General features: G+C 38.0%; 1 protein-coding gene and 1 long non-coding RNA gene across 2 annotated transcripts in view; one reads left to right on the top strand and one right to left on the bottom strand.

Moving 5' to 3' along the window:
• Positions 1-78: 78 nt before the first annotated feature.
• Positions 79-20,142, bottom strand: CCDC39 (coiled-coil domain containing 39). Its single transcript, XM_027647261.1, has 20 exons — positions 19,965-20,142; positions 19,482-19,601; positions 18,237-18,383; positions 17,071-17,229; positions 16,027-16,119; positions 15,813-15,941; positions 15,109-15,300; positions 13,415-13,518; positions 12,960-13,092; positions 9,867-10,061; positions 9,018-9,182; positions 7,638-7,775; positions 6,185-6,393; positions 5,114-5,237; positions 3,788-3,947; positions 2,938-3,044; positions 1,591-1,731; positions 1,273-1,452; positions 976-1,046; positions 79-377 (listed from the first exon to the last, which is right to left on the bottom strand). Exons 1-20 carry the CDS (start codon positions 20,073-20,075, stop codon positions 215-217), a joined length of 2,841 nt encoding a protein of 946 aa, XP_027503062.1. The 5' UTR covers positions 20,076-20,142; the 3' UTR covers positions 79-214.
• Positions 20,100-20,805, top strand: part of LOC113949090 — a 53,093-nt gene continuing 52,387 nt past the window's right edge. The window contains exon 1 of the long non-coding RNA XR_003528353.1: positions 20,100-20,598. This is a non-coding gene — a long non-coding RNA (uncharacterized LOC113949090). The remainder of the gene's footprint in view (positions 20,599-20,805) is intronic.

Raw genomic sequence — 20,805 nt, 5'->3', positions numbered from 1 at the left:
CTAGGTAAGTTTAAGTATGAACCTTTGGGTTTGAGCATTGTTGTTGGGATTTGCTTTACAAGCAGCCTGAAGGCAGTGGTGGGTGTCAGAACCACACTAAGGAGCAAATACCTGTCAGCCCACACAATAACAATTGTACTTCTGCTGCAAGTGTCCCAGGTAGCTCCATGGATATAGGTCAGTTGCAAAAATTAAGGAATCTCAAGTAGAAGACTTACAACTTCTTTTTGCCTTTAAAAATACCAGAGGTGCTGCCTCTGCTGGGTGGCTGTGAGCCAACAGCTGCTGCTTCCTCAGGAGTGGGGAGAGGCAAGGTCAGCTCAACGACTTTGAGAGATGAAGCCTGACTAGAGACTGAACTTGTTCTTCTGAAGGATCTGAAAGACAAAAATTTACTCATCCAGACACAGAAATTCCTTTATCTAAAACAGAGCTGCCAGGGGTGGCTCACAAAGCAGCCACCCAGCAGCCGTGTTCATTCCAGCTTAGATCCCCTGCAAAGATCTCACTGGTGGCTTCAGTAACCTCTGGGAATGTTAGACCATAACTGGTCAGTGTGGCACAGGCACTATGTGAGTGGACAGGGAAAGAAGATATCAGTAAAAGCATATATATTTTCTCTATTTAATCAGGAAGGGGAGTTCACACTACCAAGTGTAAAATATGGCTCAAAGTTGTGCTTTTATATTGTAAAAACACTTTTTAAATAGAGTAGGGTTAGGAAATGTAAATGCAATTATCCTGTAATTACAGTTTTATTTTAAACTGATGGATGCTGAAGTAAACTTCATCATGTACTAGAAAAATCTGGTAAACTTAAAGGACAGTGTAAGAAGAAAGTTTTTATAGAGTCTTCAGAAGGTAGAGGCAATTGAGAAGACCTTCGGGAGTGAAAAATTCTGTCAGGGACTGATTTTGCTGGTTTAAACTTTATCTGAAAAAAACTCAAACCAACCCAACAATGCTAGTACTTACCTGGTAGTATGTCGTGTGGATCGAGAACTCTGACTACCATCAGCAGAAGCAGTAGGAAGCTCTAAATTGGACTAGAAAATTTGTAAAGAAAAAACAAGTTGAAGTGGTGGTTGTATAATCGGACTGGGATATCAGGAGGGTTTATAGTGCTGGGTATTTGCAGAGCTGTGAAAAAGGGATGAACATTTTCCTGTTTTACTGTAAGTATATTGAATTTAGGAGTTGCCCTTAAAGAAGCTCAGCAGTAGGCTGGAGCTCTCACTCAAGATTTTGGTGGCAGTTAGCTGGAAAGCTCACCTGGTTAAAGTACATTTGGAAGGTTGCAGTTAAACTAGGATTTGTTTCTAGAACATCAGCTATCACTTGGTTGACGGTTCTGTTGAAGCTTTTCAATTCACGAAGATCAATGTCTCTCTCTTCCTCTGTTTTTGTTCCATTTTGCCTCAGAGACTGAATTTCTCTGGATAGTCTGGAACACTTAACACAAATATTTTTAAAGCATTGCTCTTATGAAAATACAACACTGTTTCAGAACCCTGCTAAGTTAAAACCAGAGTTTAACCCACACTACTGTCTATCACTACAAAGGTAGAAGTTGTCAGTAAATATACAAACCTGTTTTATAACTCTTTCTAGTTTTGGCTTCTGTTCTTCAACGTCCTTGTTCAGCTGCAGAATAAGATCTTGTTTTTCCTCCTTTTGCTCTTGGAAGAGGGCTTTCTGCTTTTCTGCTACATCAAGGTATTGTTCCATGCTCTGCAAATTCATTTGAATGGCAGTGTTAGCTTATAAAGCAGTTTTGGTATCCTTTCACCTTTTGTATTTCTTTGTGGAAGGGTTTGTTGTCATTACTACTTGTTTCTAGATGTAGCTCAAGCAATTAGTGCTATTGATAACTCAAAACTTTGTTTAGTGGACACAGACCTGGATAAAGGGACTACCAGGTAATTTACATATCTTTTTAAAAATTACTTTAAAGGTACTGTTAGTGAAGTTGCAGGTATGTGTTTTCCGATGTGCTTCTGAGCAGTGTCTACAAATTATTTACTGGGCACACCACCAATTTACTAGTGCAAGCTAGCCTAAGAAACCCCAACACAGTCTTCTGTGGAAGGAGATGGATACCTTTGACTGGAATGAATAAGATCAGCTCCATAAGGGCAGCTCTGTTTTTGTGGGGTTTTTTTAAAATAAATAAATAAAAAGGCAGGAAAGGGTGTGCTGTAACACCTCATTATGTCACAGGGTTTACTCCCTGATGAAGATCTGTGTCTCTTTACCTTAAGAAATAACATCTCTGAAAGAAGAGATATGTCCTGCTTTGGTAGAATAAGCAGTAGGAACGTTTGTTGACTCAGGGCTTAGAACAGCTGTGCATGTGGCAGTGTTCCTCGATTTCCTCTGCCTAATAAAGTTCTAACTAAATGTCACACATCAGAATTAAGTGTTCCTCTTTCTTAAGGTCCAAGTGGCCTTTTGATAACCGGGGGAACCAAGAATGAGTCCTTGCTGTGGAGCCTGAACACAAGTTCTCCTTTCCCTGTGTTTAGTGCTCAGCCTGCTACATTATGAGTCAGCTAAACTAATTCTGTTTAAATTGAAGCACCCTCAGTGCTAATAAAACTGAATCTGTTCCAGAAAAATCCTGGGACATAGATGCCAGAGGACACAAGATGTGTGCATTGATGCAATAGTGGCATATGCTGCACACTAAAGCACAGCTGCTTTAGTGGCTGCCAGAACAGCATCTGTCAGTGCATTCTGGACTCTGAAACTTCTAGCTGTAGGTGTGACTTAAAACCTCAAGTTTTGTTGTAATTCAAGAAAATTCAAGTAAGCACTCAAATATAAAAGACCAGACAAAAATCTGTACCACAATTTTCTAATCTTCCTCTAGGATGGCTTGCATGGGTTTAGCCACGTGCTGCAGTCTTGTCTGTTTGACTAGAACTTTTATTTTACCTGAAGATTTTCCTGAAGTTCCTTGATCTGTCTTCTTTTGCATCTGTATGTTTCATCAGCAACCCTTTTCTCCTCCTCTAGTTTCAGTCTTTCCTCACGTTCCTCACCTGTGATCCCAAACAATGAGGCAGCATTATTGCTGTGTATACAACTGTATTTTCACTTGAAAATAATTTGGACCTTAAAGGAGCTGCATCACAGAGTATTACAACATTGGTATTGATGGTATTTCAGCAACTTCAAGATTTGTGGGTTTTTTAAATACTCTCCTACTAATTCCAGATTACTTGGAAAAAGTAACTAGCTTCATGAGGGAAAATGATTTAAAAGCTACTGGTTCCAGAGCCAGTAGAGGGCACAAAAGTTAAACTTAATTCTAGATAATACTTATTATTTATGTAATTGCTCATAGTGATGGTTTTTAGACACTAAACAAAAAGTTCCACTGTGAGAGAGAGCAAGGTTATGAAGTCTGAGTGGCAGTGCAGTTATCCACTAGGCCCACGTACTCCAATGGACACCACTTCCTCCCAGTAATGATCCCCCAGGAATCATCTTTATGCTTTGCCTCTCCCGTCTGTTCCTACTTATTCGCAAAGTGTACACAGGCTTAGAGATTTTCACACAAATCTGAGAGAACAACATAAATCTTAGTTAATTACTGCACTTTCTTCTGCGCTTGTTCTGCTGAGCTATTCACGGCAGCATGGGAATTACACTCCCTTTTGCTACTCTCAGTTTAGTCTCTCTCTGATTCATTCTTTTGTGCCATGGAATTTCCCCACTACTTACCCAAGCTGTGTGATCATTACCAACCCCCACAGCAAACAGCAATTCCTATTTTACATACTTGTCTCAGTGACTTCCTTGAAAGAGTTTCGGAAGTTGCTGTTGCAGCTATTAAGAACACGCAAAGTGTTTTCCAGAGCTACGATTTCTTTTTCAGCTTTGCAGATCTTTGCTTCCAAATCATCACCTTCTTGTTGAAGTGCTTGCTTTTCTTGTGCAGCCTGAATGCAAAACAGGTCTTTTAGGTGCCTGCACATTTACTGAAAGTATTAGGATCATTATAGAGAAAAAAATACCAGCCAGGGGTTTAAGTCACTTGCGCTGAGATTTGAGTGACTGGGGGACTGGGAGGACTAGTTATTTACAGTACTGGAAGTCTTTGAGGTATTTAATCCATGTGCATTTCATGATGGATATCTGCCTCTCCAGCTAAGCCCTCCAATTCCTGACCAGCTGCTTCCACAGTGTAGGGAGCAATGTCCATGCCCTGCACTGCTGACTTGAACTGCAGCACATGCTTCACATCTGCTTCCTTCACCCACAAAACACAAGAGTTGAGATTGTACATTATATAAAACCACAGAGAGACTGTTAGAAGTCATCCAGTTTAGGAATTACTTGTCATTTACTTGACCAGTGAGATTTAAGAAACAGCCAACAGGTGAAATATTTTCTATTCCCTCAGAAAAATCTCTGTAGTTGTGGAAAGTATTTTATACACCCACAGTGACCACATGGGTTCTGCTGAGGGTCTTCTACTGTTCTGGATCTCAGTAGCAGAAATACTATCATTAAGAAATTTAACACTTAAGAATATGAAAAATACGAACTTCAGAGCCAAGTTCACAGCTGGAAGCATTTTGTCTTAACAAGATATAAGAGAATTTGTGAAGATCAATAATAATAGATTCCTGTTCCAGAACCAGAGTATTGGCATTATGGATAAAGACTGATTTTTTTTTTCCAGTTAAAAGCTGAAGTATGCATAAATGATTGGTAACTGAAAGGGGAAAGCTGACATTCTTCAAGGTGCAAACACCATGTGAGAAATACCTAGAAATAACACTGACAAGTAGAATTTAAGATCATGAGAGACTGTGATAAACTAGTCTTCAGTTCATAGGATTGCCACTTGGCCAGTAATTCTTGTGTCTTTGTAAATTAGCGAGCACTGAAGTGAAATGTTCAAACTGCTCAAAATTAAGGATCCACAGAGATTCATGTGAAATGGCTATATCATTTAAATAACCAGCAATGGCAGATAACATAAAACAATTAGACTCAAAGTAAGCAGTAAGCAAAGAGATTGCCTTAGTTACTTGAATAGAGCCCAGGGAAATCTATAGCTTAGATACTTGAATTAAAGTGAAATATGTTAAGAAAATACCTTAATCACATAGTAGGCTTGACTTTTCTGCTCCTCTCCTTCAGGGGGCATCATGGCAAGAGTAAAAATTTCATATCTGCATCTCAGTTTTTCAATTTTACTTAGGCATTCTTGAAATTCAGCACTGATTTGTTTTGAGAGAAAAGAAATGGATTGAGAAAGTGTTTGTCTGGTAGTGTTTTGTGGGCAGTTCTTGCTGTGGCAGTTTAAATTCCTGGTGTTATTCCTGCAGCCTGTAGCAGGAGGCAGGCAGGGCAGCAGTTGTGCTGCTACTGGTCTTGGTTGCTTTCTGTGTTCTCCCAGCTACAGACATCCATTTTTCTGGTTACCTACACTGAGTCAAATCTATTTTGACATTTCAGATCACAGCATCCTTCCCAAAATTTACGTATTTGGCATTTCAGTCCTACGGCTGCCCCTGCTGATGGTATCTTAACATTGCCACTGCTGGATGAGCACAAGCAACAGCAGAGAACGACCCCAAATCAAATTACGTGAAAGTATCAATTAGCTGGGTAATTACCAAAGGAAGAAAGGCACAGTCTGCACTCTTGGTGAGCAGTTAAGCCTCAGTCACTCTAAATCACTCTAATTTCCCATTGTGTGGGGTGTGGTTAGCACCGCAGTTCAGCTGCTGGAATGTTCATTTTTGGCTGGATATTTCACTGGGATTTCAGGGCTAAACCTTTCCCAGATACTTTGCACTGGTTATTACGGGAGGGAAAAGTTATTTTATAAGAGGGTACATATGTAATTGGAAAGATTTATTATGTTATACAGTATGTTTCCACATAATGGAAAGCTCATTAGTTAAAAAGAAGAAAAAAATGCAACCAAATAAAACATATCACAAACCTAATCACCTAATCACCAAAGGGCTAAAGCTGCAGCTGGATGTCAGAGAAGGGATCTCTTGCTGGCCTCTCCTGTCTTAGTATATAGCTTTGAGCAAGATTTATTTCTTCTTCAATTTCTCTATGGGTGAAACTGGGTAAAATGTTTCTCTTTTCACTAAGCCCCCATATAAAATATACTCAAAGCTACAGGTTTAATTTATATAAGCACAGTTACCTTCTGCGTTGCCGTTCCTGCTCCACGAGTCTTATCTGGGAATCCAGCATTGCCTTATGGATCTTAATTTCCTCAGTTCTTTCTGCTATGGCTTTATTTAACTCCAGTCTTTGTTTTTCCATTGATAGAACTTTCTCTGTCTTATTACACAGAGTATCTTTAAGGCGCTTCAGTTCTAGTTTTAAGAGGTTATTGTCGACCATCATGTCCTAATAAATGCCAAAAAGGTACCAAAATTATGATTATTTATAATTTAATAAATTGATATTTATGCATTATTTTACCTTTAATATATATATATAACTGTAAGACTCATTTTGCTCTGCATTTCAAAATGCTGTCATTTGCTTATTTGCCAATAGTTTACATGGTGAGTGACAGGGATAGATTGTTTCCTGATTGGTTTTATACAAATTCAACAGGCTTGCTAATTCACTCTGAGTTTGGGTTGTTAGACTTTTCCATCTACAACTTTTTCAGTTTAGGTGGTTTCAAATAAATTAGGAGACCTTACAAGGAATTTTCTGAAGCAGTCAACATCTTTCTTGAACCATTAAAACTGTCTGGGAATATGTTCCAGATCCTGTAGGTCTGCGAGTCATGTTACATGAGCACACTTTTTATACACCAAAGCTTATGAAAAGCAGTAAGTGGTGAACTTCCTCAGCATGCAAACACTTGGAATCATTTTCTTCAAATCTCTTATGGATCCCAAACTCTGTACCAATTTTTATCTGAGTTGTTTTAGGCCATCAGCTTCTTTCTTTTGTTCCCCTGAATTTCATCCCCAAAGAAAAGTCCCATGTTAGGGAAAGAGTTTTCATTGAGGAGCAAATGCACCAGTTAAGTTGACAGCAAAACTCTTTCCCCTGCTACCCAGACCATCTTTCATTCTGCTGTGTTAGTGCTTCCTTCAGGAACTACAGCTTATTGCAGGAAAAAAAGTGCAATAATTAGAGGAGTGGGAAGCATATTTTTCATTTATTAACGTGGGGAGAAGGACTTACATTTTCTTTCTAACTCCTTATATTGGAATATGGATTGATCCAAACCATCTGCTAGAAAAAAAACCCTCACAGTTTAATAACAAAACTGTGCTAAACTTATTAGTAGGCATCACAGATTGAGTGCTAGGTAGAGACATCCTTGAACAGTAAATGCATTTTCTATTTTAAAGGTCATTGCTTCTCAGATAAAAAGCAACTATCCACTGATACTGTGGTATAACTAATGTGGGATTAAATTGATACCTCATCAAACTTTATGCTGTACAGAGAAGAGAAGCAACACTTTGCCTAGTAAGATAATAGTGATGAAGCTGAAAGTTTGGTAATCTAGAAAAACTACAGAAAGGATTTTTATGGATATAACGATGTAGCACCGTGGGAGGCAGATAACAGCCCAAACAAACAGATGTGTCCTGTTTTAGTAAAGTTGTGGAATAATACTGTACCTGCTTAAGGGCCTTAGCTTTTTTTAAATCCTGAATTGATCTCTCATTGTAAAGATTTAGTTCATCTATCTTCACCACCAAAGCACTTGTTTCTTCTCCTGTCTTATGAATTGTTCTCCTCACGAACTGGACATCATTCTGTGAATGTAAATTCCAACAAAAGCTACCAGTTAATTTTAAATGAGATAATTTTAAGTCCTGGAACCAGGAACAATCGTCATCATGTGTCCATATGCTGCTCTGCAAACTGCATGGCATGTCCTCAGGCAGAGTGCTGTTGCAATACTAATATCATTGCTTGTTTTATTTGGAGTCTAGTAGTTGTTATTTATCCAATATAAATTGTTCGGCCAATAAGGCAATTCTAATGTAATCATGTATTTTATTCTAGGTAAAAAAATCTCCTGGCATATCTGACCATGACTTTGATATCTGTAGTTCATTTTCATAAAACCATCTGTCTTTGATATGTAAAATTCCTGGAGGGGGGTTTCAAGGTTTGATTGTGCTCACTGCTCAATTTCCCATCTCTTCAAAACTCAGGTTTGGGCACTAGTTGCCCAACATTAACTGGAGATCCATGCAATGACAAGATTTAAAGGGCTCTCCTATAAGTAGTTTCTTCCCCTCACTAAGTCAAATTCTTTCTCAGCTATCACTTTGAGAAACCAGTTGTTATGTTTTATTAAAAAAACTGACTTCTTTCTTTCTCTGGCTTCTCTTTGAAAAGAGTTTTCTAAATTTGTTAAAATGTAGCTGATTAATACACAAAGACAATACTTACAAAAAGAAATTATAAACTGGCTACAGAATAACTGGTTGGTTTTTCTCTACAAGAAAGGTAAGTGCATTTTTAAAGAATTAAGGATAGTCACTGCATAGGAAAACCAGAGGACAAGCATGTATATGCAAAATTCTCACATGGGAATAAAAACAGCAAAACAGTATTTCTGAATTATGGATCAGGATGGGGTCAACTGTCCCTTCAGTTCAGTAGTGTGACTTTGGACAACTTTAAATGCAACTGTACTTATGAATTTATGAAAAATATAAAAGTAACAGCTTCACAGAATAGCATTCTCCTATTTCTGCAAGGTCCTAACAATAAACTCAGACATTTGCAAGCAGTCAGTAAGACCCTGATGAAAGCTAAGCTTGTCTTTCCAACATTGCAATGCTGGTCTTCATACTTAGGTGTCTCAGTTGGGCAGTAATAACCTATTTTTCTGGGTATAGGGAACATACAAAGGTTTCCACATGGGTTACATAAAGTTCAGATGCCTTTTAATCTAATACTGTGTTACTAATAAGACCCAATCTCCTCAATTCCCTGAGGTTTCTGGGTGTTGCACAGTCAGCCTGATGTGCTAAAGAAGTCACCTGAAGTTTCCTGTACTGTGCCTGTAGAACATCATAGGCATTTTTCTTTTCTTCTAGGGTTTTCTTAAGTTCAGCAACTTTTGCTTCCAAAATTTCTTTCTCATCTGAATTAACCTCCCCTTCTAACCGTGACAGACGTCTCTGTATTCGCTGAATATAAAAATCCTGTTAAAATAAATTTTAAGAGAATTAATAGTATGAGATAAGCAATAAACTTGGATCTAAACGTTGGCTTTAGGACAGTCACCCAATTAAACTACTGTTTTTATAATCATTTCTGGCTTATAGACCTCATTAGCAAAGTATCTTAGATGACTGATGAGCAGTGATGGTTCAGGGGTAATCTTCTAGAAGAGTAACAAAGCACACTCAGCACAGGCTGCTGTAGGGAGGCTTACAGGGGAGTTGTCATCTTGCTGTTACCAGTGGATGCTGATATAAAAGAGCACATTTTCAAAGTGGTGCATAGGAAATATGCACATAATCCAATTAGTAAATAACAGGATTTTGGCATGTACCTCTTGTGTTGCTTAAAAAAATACACCCTGAGGTGTCTGTGGTTCAGAGGGATCAAAGTAAAGAATGGATTTTAGAAATTAGTGGGAAAAGCAGCAAATGCCAAAAAATAATGAAATACACAAGTTCAAAATGTAGGTGATACTTTAGCAAGTTTCAGTAATTTCAATTTTATCTGTACATCTAGAGACAGAAATAAATGCAGACTTTATAATAAATTGTACTGCATGGCATTTCCAAAATGGAAAGATGTTATAGATTACAGAATTTAAGCAACTTCCTATCAGTAGACTCAAGAAACAGTCATACTATGAAAGTACATTAACATTTTACCTGGTTATATATTAATTCCTGTTGTTTAAACAGTTCTGTATCAAGTCTGTGCAGTCGACACTGGAGATTTCTGAGTGATTTTTGAGCTCCCTCAATTTCTGATAGAGCAACCTTCTCCTTATCCTTCTGCACTTTTAACTCCTGATTCTTCTTGAAAAGTAGTTCCTTTAACTGTCTCATTTCATTTTCTTTTTCCTGGTAACAAATTGATCGTTAAGCAGAAAGAAGTAATTAATCACATCAGAAGTAATTTCTGGGAAATTACTTGCTTTTATTAGTCATATACAGGAAAATTAAAACTTTTAATACTATATCCATTAATATGAACATAGAATTTCATAGGTCTTCAAAATGGTTGGCAAGAAGAGTATTTGACTTGAAGTAATATTTTTTATTTATTTATTTTAAATCTAATCCTACCATATTATTATATGACTTTTTTCCCAATTATGGGAATGCTACTCTTTTCAGCCTTTCAGAAATATAAATTCTTGTCATCTTTTTAAAAAAACCCAACTCCTCATTGCCTCCAGCATATGTGAATAATTTGGAGAAATTATTACAAAGGTTTTCAATGATTTATTAAAACTTGTAACTCTCTGTGTGTACATGTGTGTTTATATAAGCTGGAATAATTCTGTTTGAAAAATTACACATTTAAAATCTCTTCCTTATTCTCAGAGGTAAATTGCCATTAACACCTAAATCAGTGCAGGAAATGAGGTTTTAGTAGGGTTTGTTACAGGAAGACAATGCTGAACAGTTCAGGTAACCTGAAATGTACTGAAAACCAACAACATTGAGATTATTTTCTTTTTATAAGCCTAACAAGGAAGACAATTTTATTCTTTTCCTCCCTCTTTCCCCTGCTAAAATAACCAAAGACTATCCAAAGCTCAAGCCAGTTTCCTGTAAGGTACATCCTAAAATGAGTGATGTGACTTCCCATTCCTGTCCCAAAGGACTCATTTACATGTAGCTCAAGTCTGGTACAGAATCTGAAGATGTACATTTAAACTAATATGCAAAACACCTGAGAACAGACTTTTCTATGTTGATTAACAATGTGTTTATTCTTGATTTAATATGTATACAACCATCCTGCTGGCTTAAATAATGGTGAAAGATAACTCAGCTCCTTCTCTAAGAGTTCACAGTCTCAGTCCACATTCTACCAAACAGAATTTTTTTGTTGTTGAACTTGCTGTAAGTGCAATTCCAGATCCAAAACTTAGGACATAAAAGGCAACTGTAAATTTAATATGAAATTGTTATGGGCTGTAGCACATGTCAGTGGTCTTTGGATTATGCCTGAACAAAGGAATTTAATTTTGGAAGCAAACTGGTTTCTAAGTATGTGCCCAGTGCTGAGCTGTATTTCTGAAGCTAATGGCAATGATGAATTCATCCACTGTCACTGGATCTTGATTTGACCTTCACTTTGTGGGTTTTTGTGCATACCTAAATTTATTTAACAGAATTGTTTCTCTCTCTTTAAGTGAGGTTGTTAATAGAGATAAGATATTCATTAAGCTGCAGTGTGCAACAGTGTTTTGCCAAAAATTGAAGAGGGAGAAGTATCCCAGAACTAGAGCACAAAATGGGGACATTTCATCCACATTGTTCCTGTAAATATCTCTTCACAGTAAATTAACAGATGCAGCAAATAGTCCTGTGTGTCTAATGGTGATGGAAGGCATGCTTCTGACTAATACATTGCAGACATTGTTCAAGAACAGTTCATCCTAGCTAAAATATTCCCCTGGAGCTGTGGAGCTGCCAGGCTCAACATCATCTTGGGTTATCCACCACAGACACAAGTAAAGAAACCCTGCTAAGGGTTTAGCCACCCTGAAAACAGTCTTAAGGGGAAGAAAATAAGGTTTTAATGAAATGTTATACCATTACAACTTGTTTTCAAATTATCTGAAGAGCCAAAACAGCAAGGCCAGTAAATTAAGAAAGTCTCTATAACGGAAAGACATCCTGTCTCTAGTTTCTGAAGGTGTATTTAAAATGTACAGTTAATGCCTGTGGAGTTAAAAAGTTTGAAAAATAACATTCAATCTACTGCAAGGCATTATTTTACATACATGCTACAGAAAACACAAAATAAGGGGAAAGAAAAAAGCGTGCAATGGTGTGCAAAGATACAGCTTTGTTGTCACTTGTGTGAACACCTGCTGTCACATTAATTTAACCTGGTCATTCTACAGTAATGAAAGCTTCAGCTTATCCAGTGCTCAATTGTCCAGCAAAATACTAAAAATATTTCTCTCATGTTCAGTCAGAAGCTAAATAGTGAAAATACTTTAGGAGAATTAGTAGCACAATGACAAAACAGCATAAGCATTTCCTGAAATGCAGGGAAGTTCAGATGATTGCATTACAACATCGCATTTATTCAAATGCCCTTTGCAGCTCATCAGATGATAAAGAATTAGATTATTTTATTCCTAGAATTAATTGGCAACATAATAAGTGGGGTTTGAATTTAAAAGGAAGTATTACTAGACATGTTAAAAAAAGTCACCTTACAGCTTGCACATGTCACTTCCCAGATCAAAATCTTTATACATCATGGAATCTAAAGCAAGCCAGTAATTATTTAATAGGCCACAACAATTCAGATGTTACAGAGTGTCATGTAGTAGAATTAAAATAATGAAGAGCAGACTAGGCCAGCCAAATGTGATTAAAAGATTTCTAAATCTTTTTTAATCTGTTCATCAAAATCACAGCTTCTTTGCAGGTTTATAAATTTTGGTGGTGTTCTACTAGAGCTAAGAAGTTTTCAGTGGCAATGCTACTTAAAAGTCATCCTGACAAGATTCTCACTCTTTCACAACCTTACTGATGAGTATCAACATCCTATGTTAATATACTCTTCTAAATTACTGGGATCTCTTATTTTCCTCCAGTTTTCTCAGCACAGATGCTGACATATCTACGTGCAGATTACTTCAGCATTTGATGAAACAGCTACATGTCATATTAATATTTTCATTTCATTTTAATAAAGATTGTTTTAAAATACTAAAGTTGCAAATTCAAATGAATCCTCATTTATGGAAATCATTAACAACATTTTACCTCAACAGATTTTTCTTCTGCTTTCAGTATTTCTTCCATCCTCAAAGCTTTCTCTTCTGAACTGAGTGTCTCCTCAGTCACAAGCTTCAGTTTATCAGAAAGATTTATATTTCCTTCAATAATAAAGTTTAATCTAAACAAAATGACACGATTTAACAAGTTAAATGTCGGTTGCCTATACAAGTCTGCCAAAAGCAAGCAGCAAACCTGACTGAGCAGTTGCTGTATGAAGTGGGCTAAACTTCAATCTATGATATCCAAATCCAAAGGATTTTTTCACACCCTTTAAAAACAAGGATTACTTTGAGTATTCCCTAAATTGCCCAGTGCCAGAAACTATGCAGGATGTGAAGGAACCAGAAAGTTGGAGGCTTTAATCATCAACATTATTTAAGGTTCTCCGCTACCTCAAGGATTTGATTGTATTACTAATCCTTAAAAATGATATTTCTTACCTGGCTTGTTTCTTCTGAATTTCTTTCTTCAGATTGGTTACTTGTATTCTCAAAGACTCTAGATCAGAAGCAGTTCTGTCCACAGTGGATTTCAAAGCTTCCAGCTAATAAATTACAAAATAGAGCAATCGAGCTATTATTTACTTTGGTACATGTCAGGATATTTAAAATTGTAAGGGACTTATTTATTGGTAAGTATGCCATTAATCTTTAACAGTGCTCTCCAAATGAGAAGTAAGGCACTGTAAATTGACAAAGCTAGTAAACTAATTGACATAGTCTGAATATTGGGAGAAAATGCTTAATAATTACAGCTACAGAATGGATCATGAAGATGCTGTGATTGCAATGGTTGCCCAACAGCATCTGTACAAGTGCAACCATGGTTTTATAGTGCAGAGCTGACTTTGATGAGGTTCTTCATGAAACATGGATACCCTTATCTATCTAATAAATATTTCCACAACAAACTTTGTTGGGCACATAAAATTACTTTGATTAAGATAAGGGATCACTGTGACAAAAATGCACAGATATTTAATTTGGTAAAAAATGCATGACAGTCATTAAACACAATAGGAATACTTTACAATCAGTAGCTTACTCATCTTCAAAGTATCACTTAACAGCATAAGTGTAATTGTCTTCACTTTCACAGCTGAAGAAACCTGATCAAGGTCATGTATAGCAGGTTTCTTAGAGCCAACAAGTTGTTGGCTGAACTCTCTCTTTCTTTCCTTGTTTCTCACATGCATGCCACAGATGTTCTAATAATGGGAGACTGTTTTATTATCCCATTATGGAGTATTAATTGTGAAAAACATCAAGTAAAATCTCACAGTTTGAGATGAAAACATACCAATTCTAGGACCTCTCAAGTTAGCATGAATTATAGGGTAATCTAATAGTCTAGCCCTTGTTTGAGCTACCTACAGTTTAATTAGGAAATCAATCTATGAACCACCTGCTACAGAAGAGCTATCCAAAGTTAAGGCAATAGCAGATGCAAGGGTTTTAAAAATCACCAAGCTTGCTGAGTAGCCCAGTGTTACCATTTTCTTGTTGAGAGAAAATTTACTCAGGTAATACAACAGAGCCATGAAACTTGAAACTTAGAAATACTTCTACAGGTGTGTAAGTCATTAAGTAGTGCAGCTCATTCCCAGCTTTAAGTGTAGAGTAAGCATGGACAATGTCAACCATGGCTTGTTCACAGGGCAGCCCTGACCTACTGCCTCTTGATTAGAAAGCCATGTGAAAGCATTTGGTGTGTTCCCCAGGAACTTTAACCTGACTACAAGGCCCATCAACATACACTTCTGAGAGCACAGGGCAGGAATTGTTTGGAATCTGAAAGAGATTTCTCATCTTTATACAGTACTGCAGTCTAGGTATGCTAAAGGCAGGACACACCTCCTGAAGCATCTAATAGTGTTAGACCATTTAAGAGAAAATTCATCCATCTTACACCAACACAACAGAGAATACCAGCTAATCTTTTCACCGCTTTCAATGAAAGGATTGAGGGTTCAGATCCCAATAATCAGGAGTAGGCTGAGAAAAGCACCATTTTGTTGAATTATTAAGAGTCTAGCATAAAACCAGGGAAAAGGAAATGCTACTCCTGTATTTCCTCCATCTGGAACACAGTTAGAGTTTCAGTCTGTTTTTCTGAGCTGTTTGGTCATCCTCACCTCATCCTGCAGACGAACCCTGTTGGCTTCCTGAGTTTGATACTCAATTCGGAGCCTGTTGGCTTTCCGTTCAGCAGAAGAGATTTTCTTTTCATATTCCATATTATTAAGAGTTTCATTTACCAAAAAGGCAGTCTTCTCTTTCAGCACAATTTCTTTCTTTCTGATCTCCTGTTTTATATCTGCAATTAGCTATCAGGATAAAAGTATTTTATATTTGTTTGTATTAGTTAAGATATGTTAGATTAATTAAAGTTACAACCAGAAGACCAATTGCTATTATAACTATTATTTGCATGAGACAGCCCAGTTATCATCCTTAAAATTACTTTATTCCACAGCTCCTTCACAACACCAAAGACTACAATTGTTTTGGATTGGAAACTTCCAAAATATTCCAATCATTTCAAAAAAAGTGACACTATAAACTCGTATGAAAATAATTTCTGATTGAATGAATAGGGGGAAAAAAAGCTAAACAACCATTCAGATAGACTTGCAACAGATGAAATACAAGAGGAAAATTATCAACAGTAGTAACGTTTTCTTTACCTGACAGATTTATAGCTATTCAGTGAAAACTGTGTATTTTGAAAGGTTAAGTAAAAGATTAGCTAGGAAAATTATACTGTAGTTCTGATGTTTAAAAAGAAAAAAACCAAACCAAGCAAAATCCAGATATGGATCAGTTCCAGCAGTTTTACCAAAGCACAGTGATCAATCTGTTGATCTCTCTTTTGCATCTGTTGTATTGCATTCTCCCACTGCCTGAGGACTTCTTGCCTTTCTTGATGAACTCGGCGACAATCTTCAGCTGCCCTGTCAAGCTCCATCTGTTTAAAAGAAAGTACCCCCATGATTCCTGGTGTTAAAAATGTCACATGTAACCAGGGATCTCCAAGAACCTTAAGCACAAACCTGAGCTGTTAAGGTCTCTGTAAGCTCATTATCGAGAGCTCTGCGCTTCTGATTTGCCTGTATGGTCAACTTTTCTACTTGAAAGGTTAATGCCTGAAAATGAAAGGATATGAAAATATCATGTCTTTGAAAACAAATAGATCACATCTTACAGATTCTTAAAGCCCTGCTACAATTAGGGATTGAATTACTGAGGCATCAATTTTATTCTGCTTTAGAGAACAAAAAGCTGACAGTTTAGCATCCCAGATCTTCAGTCATACAAGAGGCCATAATTTTGTCAGTGCTTGGGACCAGACTGCAGCAAGGGCCAAGTAACCCTCCTCTGTGTGTAAATGCATATGTGGTGTCCTATTTCACTTCACTCTTCCTACTATGCTGTGTGACTGCTACTGTAAATGACAGCAGTGAGACTGTTTGTGTAAACTAAAGTTTTTGAGTCAAGTACTTAATGAGTAAAAATCAAATTTCTTCTCACTGTATTTAAAGGCTAAAAAGAATAATAACCCAGGTTACTTATCTCTATGTTAATAATATACTTGAGAACTAACCCTGAGAAAGTATGAACTTGTGACTGAAATCTGTGTTTATACAGATATATATGTTTATATCTTTCATTATTCCAGATAGTTTTACTGAAGTAGCTGTACTTTGTTTTCAGCCATATTGACAAATTTGGTTCTAAAGGGAAAACCTACGCTATACATCCACACTTGGGGTGGATTTTTGATTCAGCTCCTCTTGAGTTCAGTGGCACTCTTTTCCAGATTTTATTATCCATTTGTGCACCCTCTCAGAAAAATTTAAATTTTACCCAGACGAACAAGCAAATTAATGTCTTAAATCATGCCTTTCATTGCTGTAAAACCTGTTCTCTCTGATCTTGAGAATGAATCTCATATGGAATCACACTGTTGTGCTAAATGGAAACCAATTTAAAAGCACTGTTATACAAAATGTTGTTTCCATCTTATCTGACTCAATAATATAACAAGGTCTTCAAATGCCCAAATGGTTTTCCATTTAGTTTCCATTTCTACTTACTCCTAGTTTCCCTTCATCCTGCTGTGCATACTTCTGGATTGCAAGAGCATCATTATCTGTACGATTTAATTCCTTTAGCCAGCTCTCCAGGACTTCCTCATCACAGTTCATCTGTTGTTTTAAGTCTTCCAACTTCTGAATTGTTTTACTGATAGTATTCTTATGAAATAAGAGAAAATTAAAAGGTCAATACTAAATGTCTAATATTCATTGAATAGTAATTGAAGCAATCAGTTCAGGCTGTAACAAATTGTCCATAGAATTGCTAGGGTTTTTATTAATTGTGTGTTATACTTGAGGAATGCTATTGGATGTCCTGCTCTCAAAGAAGAAACAAGACAGTAAGTTGTCACAAATTTGAAATGCAAATAATTTTAAACAGAAAAGTCGACCTCTGGTAAGTTATACCTATATCCAGGATATTTATTCCACATAATAAACTGATCTGAGGCATCAAAGGGTAAAGTTCCTCCCTCGCATGCTAAGACCAAGCTCTTAGATCCTTATTCTACATGTCAATTTTCAAATGTCCCCATGTGACTGTGAAGAGACTTCCTGACACAAAAATGGGACAATCTGCACGCAGCTAAATAGTGAGAATATCTTCATCCTGCTACCCATTTGGAGAGACCAGAGATTACAAACAGCGTTAATCAGAAGAAATAGAGCAAATTAAAAAAAAAATAATTTAAATAATTCATAGAAAGAAAAAGAGACATTTCCAATCCCAGAAAACCACCTATAATTGGATAGTATTAAATTACTTTTTACCATAAAACAAATGTTTGATCTTGAAATCATGCCCAGAGTTTATTTTATGTGGAGAAGATTGCCACCAACAATTTTTAAACCATAAAGAAAATACATGTGAGAATTAACAAGACAGTGATATGGATGTGTGGTTGTGTATCTGGCATTAAGAACAGAAGTCTTTCAATATCTAATTAATGTTTGCTAAGTCTTGACAAGTCTAAGCAAGGAGATCCTCGGTGTCCTTTTATTTGCCTTCCCAAGGAAAAGCACATCCAGGTCATCTACTACAGTTCAGAAGTTTTAATTATAATTAGCTATTTTTGACTTATACTATTGTTTCTGTAAGTGTAAGTGAGGACAAGCTATAAAATTTTGCAAAACAGGTGTTCTCTTCCAAAAATTTTAAACCTTACTTCTTGTCTGTTTTTCTTTTCTCCTAAGGAAATCAACTCATTCTGCAGTCGTTTAAGGTCACTTTTGAGACGTCCACATTCTCTCTCAGCAAGAGCTTTAAAGTGTTGTTCAGTTTCAATTTCATTCTCTCTGGCTCTGTAAAGATACTGCAGAATAATAAATTTCAGCATTTTACAATAAACAAAAGGTATATACCAACAAACAAACTTTTTTCTACATACAATCAAATCCTAAGTCACAGATGGTGTGATTTCACCGTGTAAATGTAGGAATTTTTAGAGAAACTTTATTGTTTGGATTTTAGTATCTCAAATACATGTATTCTTATATTTTTATATATATACATATATATATATACACACATACACACATTGTATCAAGTGTCCACAGATCAACCATTTATAGCCCTAAAAACTCAAAGATTTTTCACCTAAGATTCTGAAATCTTAACCTTTTAACATTCAAATCTTAGAATCTTAGTCTCTTAATCACTACTGACTTCACATCAGATTCAGCAGGTGCAGCAAAATAAAATAAAAAAAAATTTTTGTTTTGGGATGAGACAGACCTCCACCAGGCTGGCCTATAGCAGTACCTCTGTATTGTCTAATCTTTCTTTCTTCTAATTCAAATTAAAACTTGAATCTGGCACACAAAAAACCCTCAAACATTAAGACGTTATTCAGCTGCAGGGAATAAGAGTTTTTCACCCAGGAAATCTTACCTAAAGAGAGTAAAGCTTTGACTCCAGACTCTTTAGAAATCTAAACTACCCATTTTGGCCAATTAACTCAGTGTGTAAGTGAAGACTTACACTTTAACCATCTCACCTCATTTTTCAGGTCTGTAAATTAACTCTTCACTAGCATTTCACCACTAATTCTTGACCAGTAAGTATAAAGAGGATAAATTTGTTCTTCCCATACACTGATGTTTTGTTTTCCTTGATCAATTTTTTCTTAATAATTTCAAAAGCCCCCATTCATGAAGAATTCTAAAATGTATTCTCCTTGGCTTTCTTCTAGGTACATTCATTTGACCTAGGGTGATCTTCTTAATGACCATCAAATAATGTCACTCAGATATATAGTTTAATTTTTGTTTCTTGTGGAAACCCTGGGAAGAAGGCCTAAAAAAAAAATCTCTAACAAAGCTGGCAAAATGTACAGGGACACCAGCCACAGAGAGACACTCAGGTTACAAGTCTGTCTGATAAAGCAGATCAGCTTGTGGTGGTGATTTACCTGAGAGAAGCTTAAGTCTTGTCTCACGTTCTTCAGATGAGCCGTCATTGCTTCTATGCGCTCCTTAAAGTTGCTCAGCTCATTTCTCAGGTTCGCTTTTTCCTTTTGCATCTTCTGCAGCTGTTTAAGATTAGAATCGCCAAGTGACTATTTGCAGCTGAGCGCTTATTACCTACAACTACTTAAGGATAAGTCATTGCGATTATTAATCAAAAACTGTAAGAAACACGCGCTGCGTTCCTCCAAAGCATTGAAATGAGAGGTTTCAGGAGAAAATCCCGTGCTTTGCTAAGGGACCGCACAGATCCCGCTCCTCCTCCCGGGGGGCTCGGGGGATGCAGGTCCCACGCTCGGCGGGAGGATCTCCCTCCCGGGTGCCCTCCGCGGAACTCGCAGGTTTTCCCTCCATCGCTCCCTCCCTCCCTCCCCGGCCGTGGGGGGCAGGAGGGCTCCGCTCCCTCCCGGCCGCAGCCCCGCGCTCACTTCGTCCTCCAGCGCCTTGTTCTCGGCGTTGGCCACGGGCACGGCGTAGGCGCTGTCCCAGCCGAGCTCGGCCAGCACCGAGGCCGTGGAGGAGCTGTCCAAGCTCTCCATGGCCGCGAAGGTGCCGCGCAGGGCCGGGGCTGTGGCGGCGCCGGGCGCTTGGCAACGGGCGGCAGCGGGAGACAACGGCGCCTCAGGCGGCACCGCCCCCGGGCCGGGCCGGGGGCACAGGGCGGGGACAGTCCTGGGCTCGGTGCCCGCAGGAACGCGGCTGTCTGCGGGTCACGGGGGCCTGGGGCCGGTTACCGTGTGCGCAGAGGCGGGTGTCAGACCCAGAGCCATTGGCAGCGCCTCAGAGTCCCCCTGGGCTCAGCTGCTCCCTGCCAGCATCAGCCCGAGCCACGGCTCCGCCGGGCCCGGGGTCACACAGCCCGCCTGCTGCTGGTGACACCAAATAGTTCTGGGGTCACACAGCAGGACAGCATGCCTGCTGCTGGTGACACCAAATAGTTCTGGGGTCACACAATGGGACAGCCCACCTACTGCTGGTGGCACCACATAAGAGAGGTCTCGGACACACACACTCACCACCACAGTGTGTGTCCTGTTTCTGAACTATCTTCACAATTAACAGGTGGGTTCCTGAGCCAGATTGCGTTCAGGTGACCACAAACACTGATGCTGTGACCCTATGAACTTGCATGTTACCTTTTGTACCCATCTGTGCTGCTGGGCTGCAAATAATCATGTCATTGAGCTCCACCATTCACGGATGGAGACAGGGACACCAATCTTGGCAGGAATCATAGAATCACAGAACGGTTTAGGTTAGAAGGGACCT

This window comes from Corapipo altera, unplaced genomic scaffold, assembly GCF_003945725.1.
Source record: "Corapipo altera isolate COAL_440 unplaced genomic scaffold, ASM394572v1 113, whole genome shotgun sequence".
Lineage (NCBI taxonomy): Eukaryota > Metazoa > Chordata > Aves > Passeriformes > Pipridae > Corapipo > Corapipo altera.
This window is presented reverse-complemented; position numbering and strand designations above follow the sequence as displayed.

Bases quoted from the DNA above. Each gene is read 5' to 3' on its own strand.
- CCDC39 (XM_027647261.1), bottom strand. From the start codon at position 20,075: ATGGAGAGCTTGGACAGCTCCTCCACGGCCTCGGTGCTGGCCGAGCTC. The intron at 5,238-6,184 runs GTAACTGTGCTT...AAAACAAATCAG, and splicing joins CAGGAACGGCAACGCAGAAG to TGCTGAATTTCAAGAATGCC. The intron at 378-975 runs GTAAGTACTAGC...TTTGTCTTTCAG, and splicing joins TCCACACGACATACTACCAG to ATCCTTCAGAAGAACAAGTT.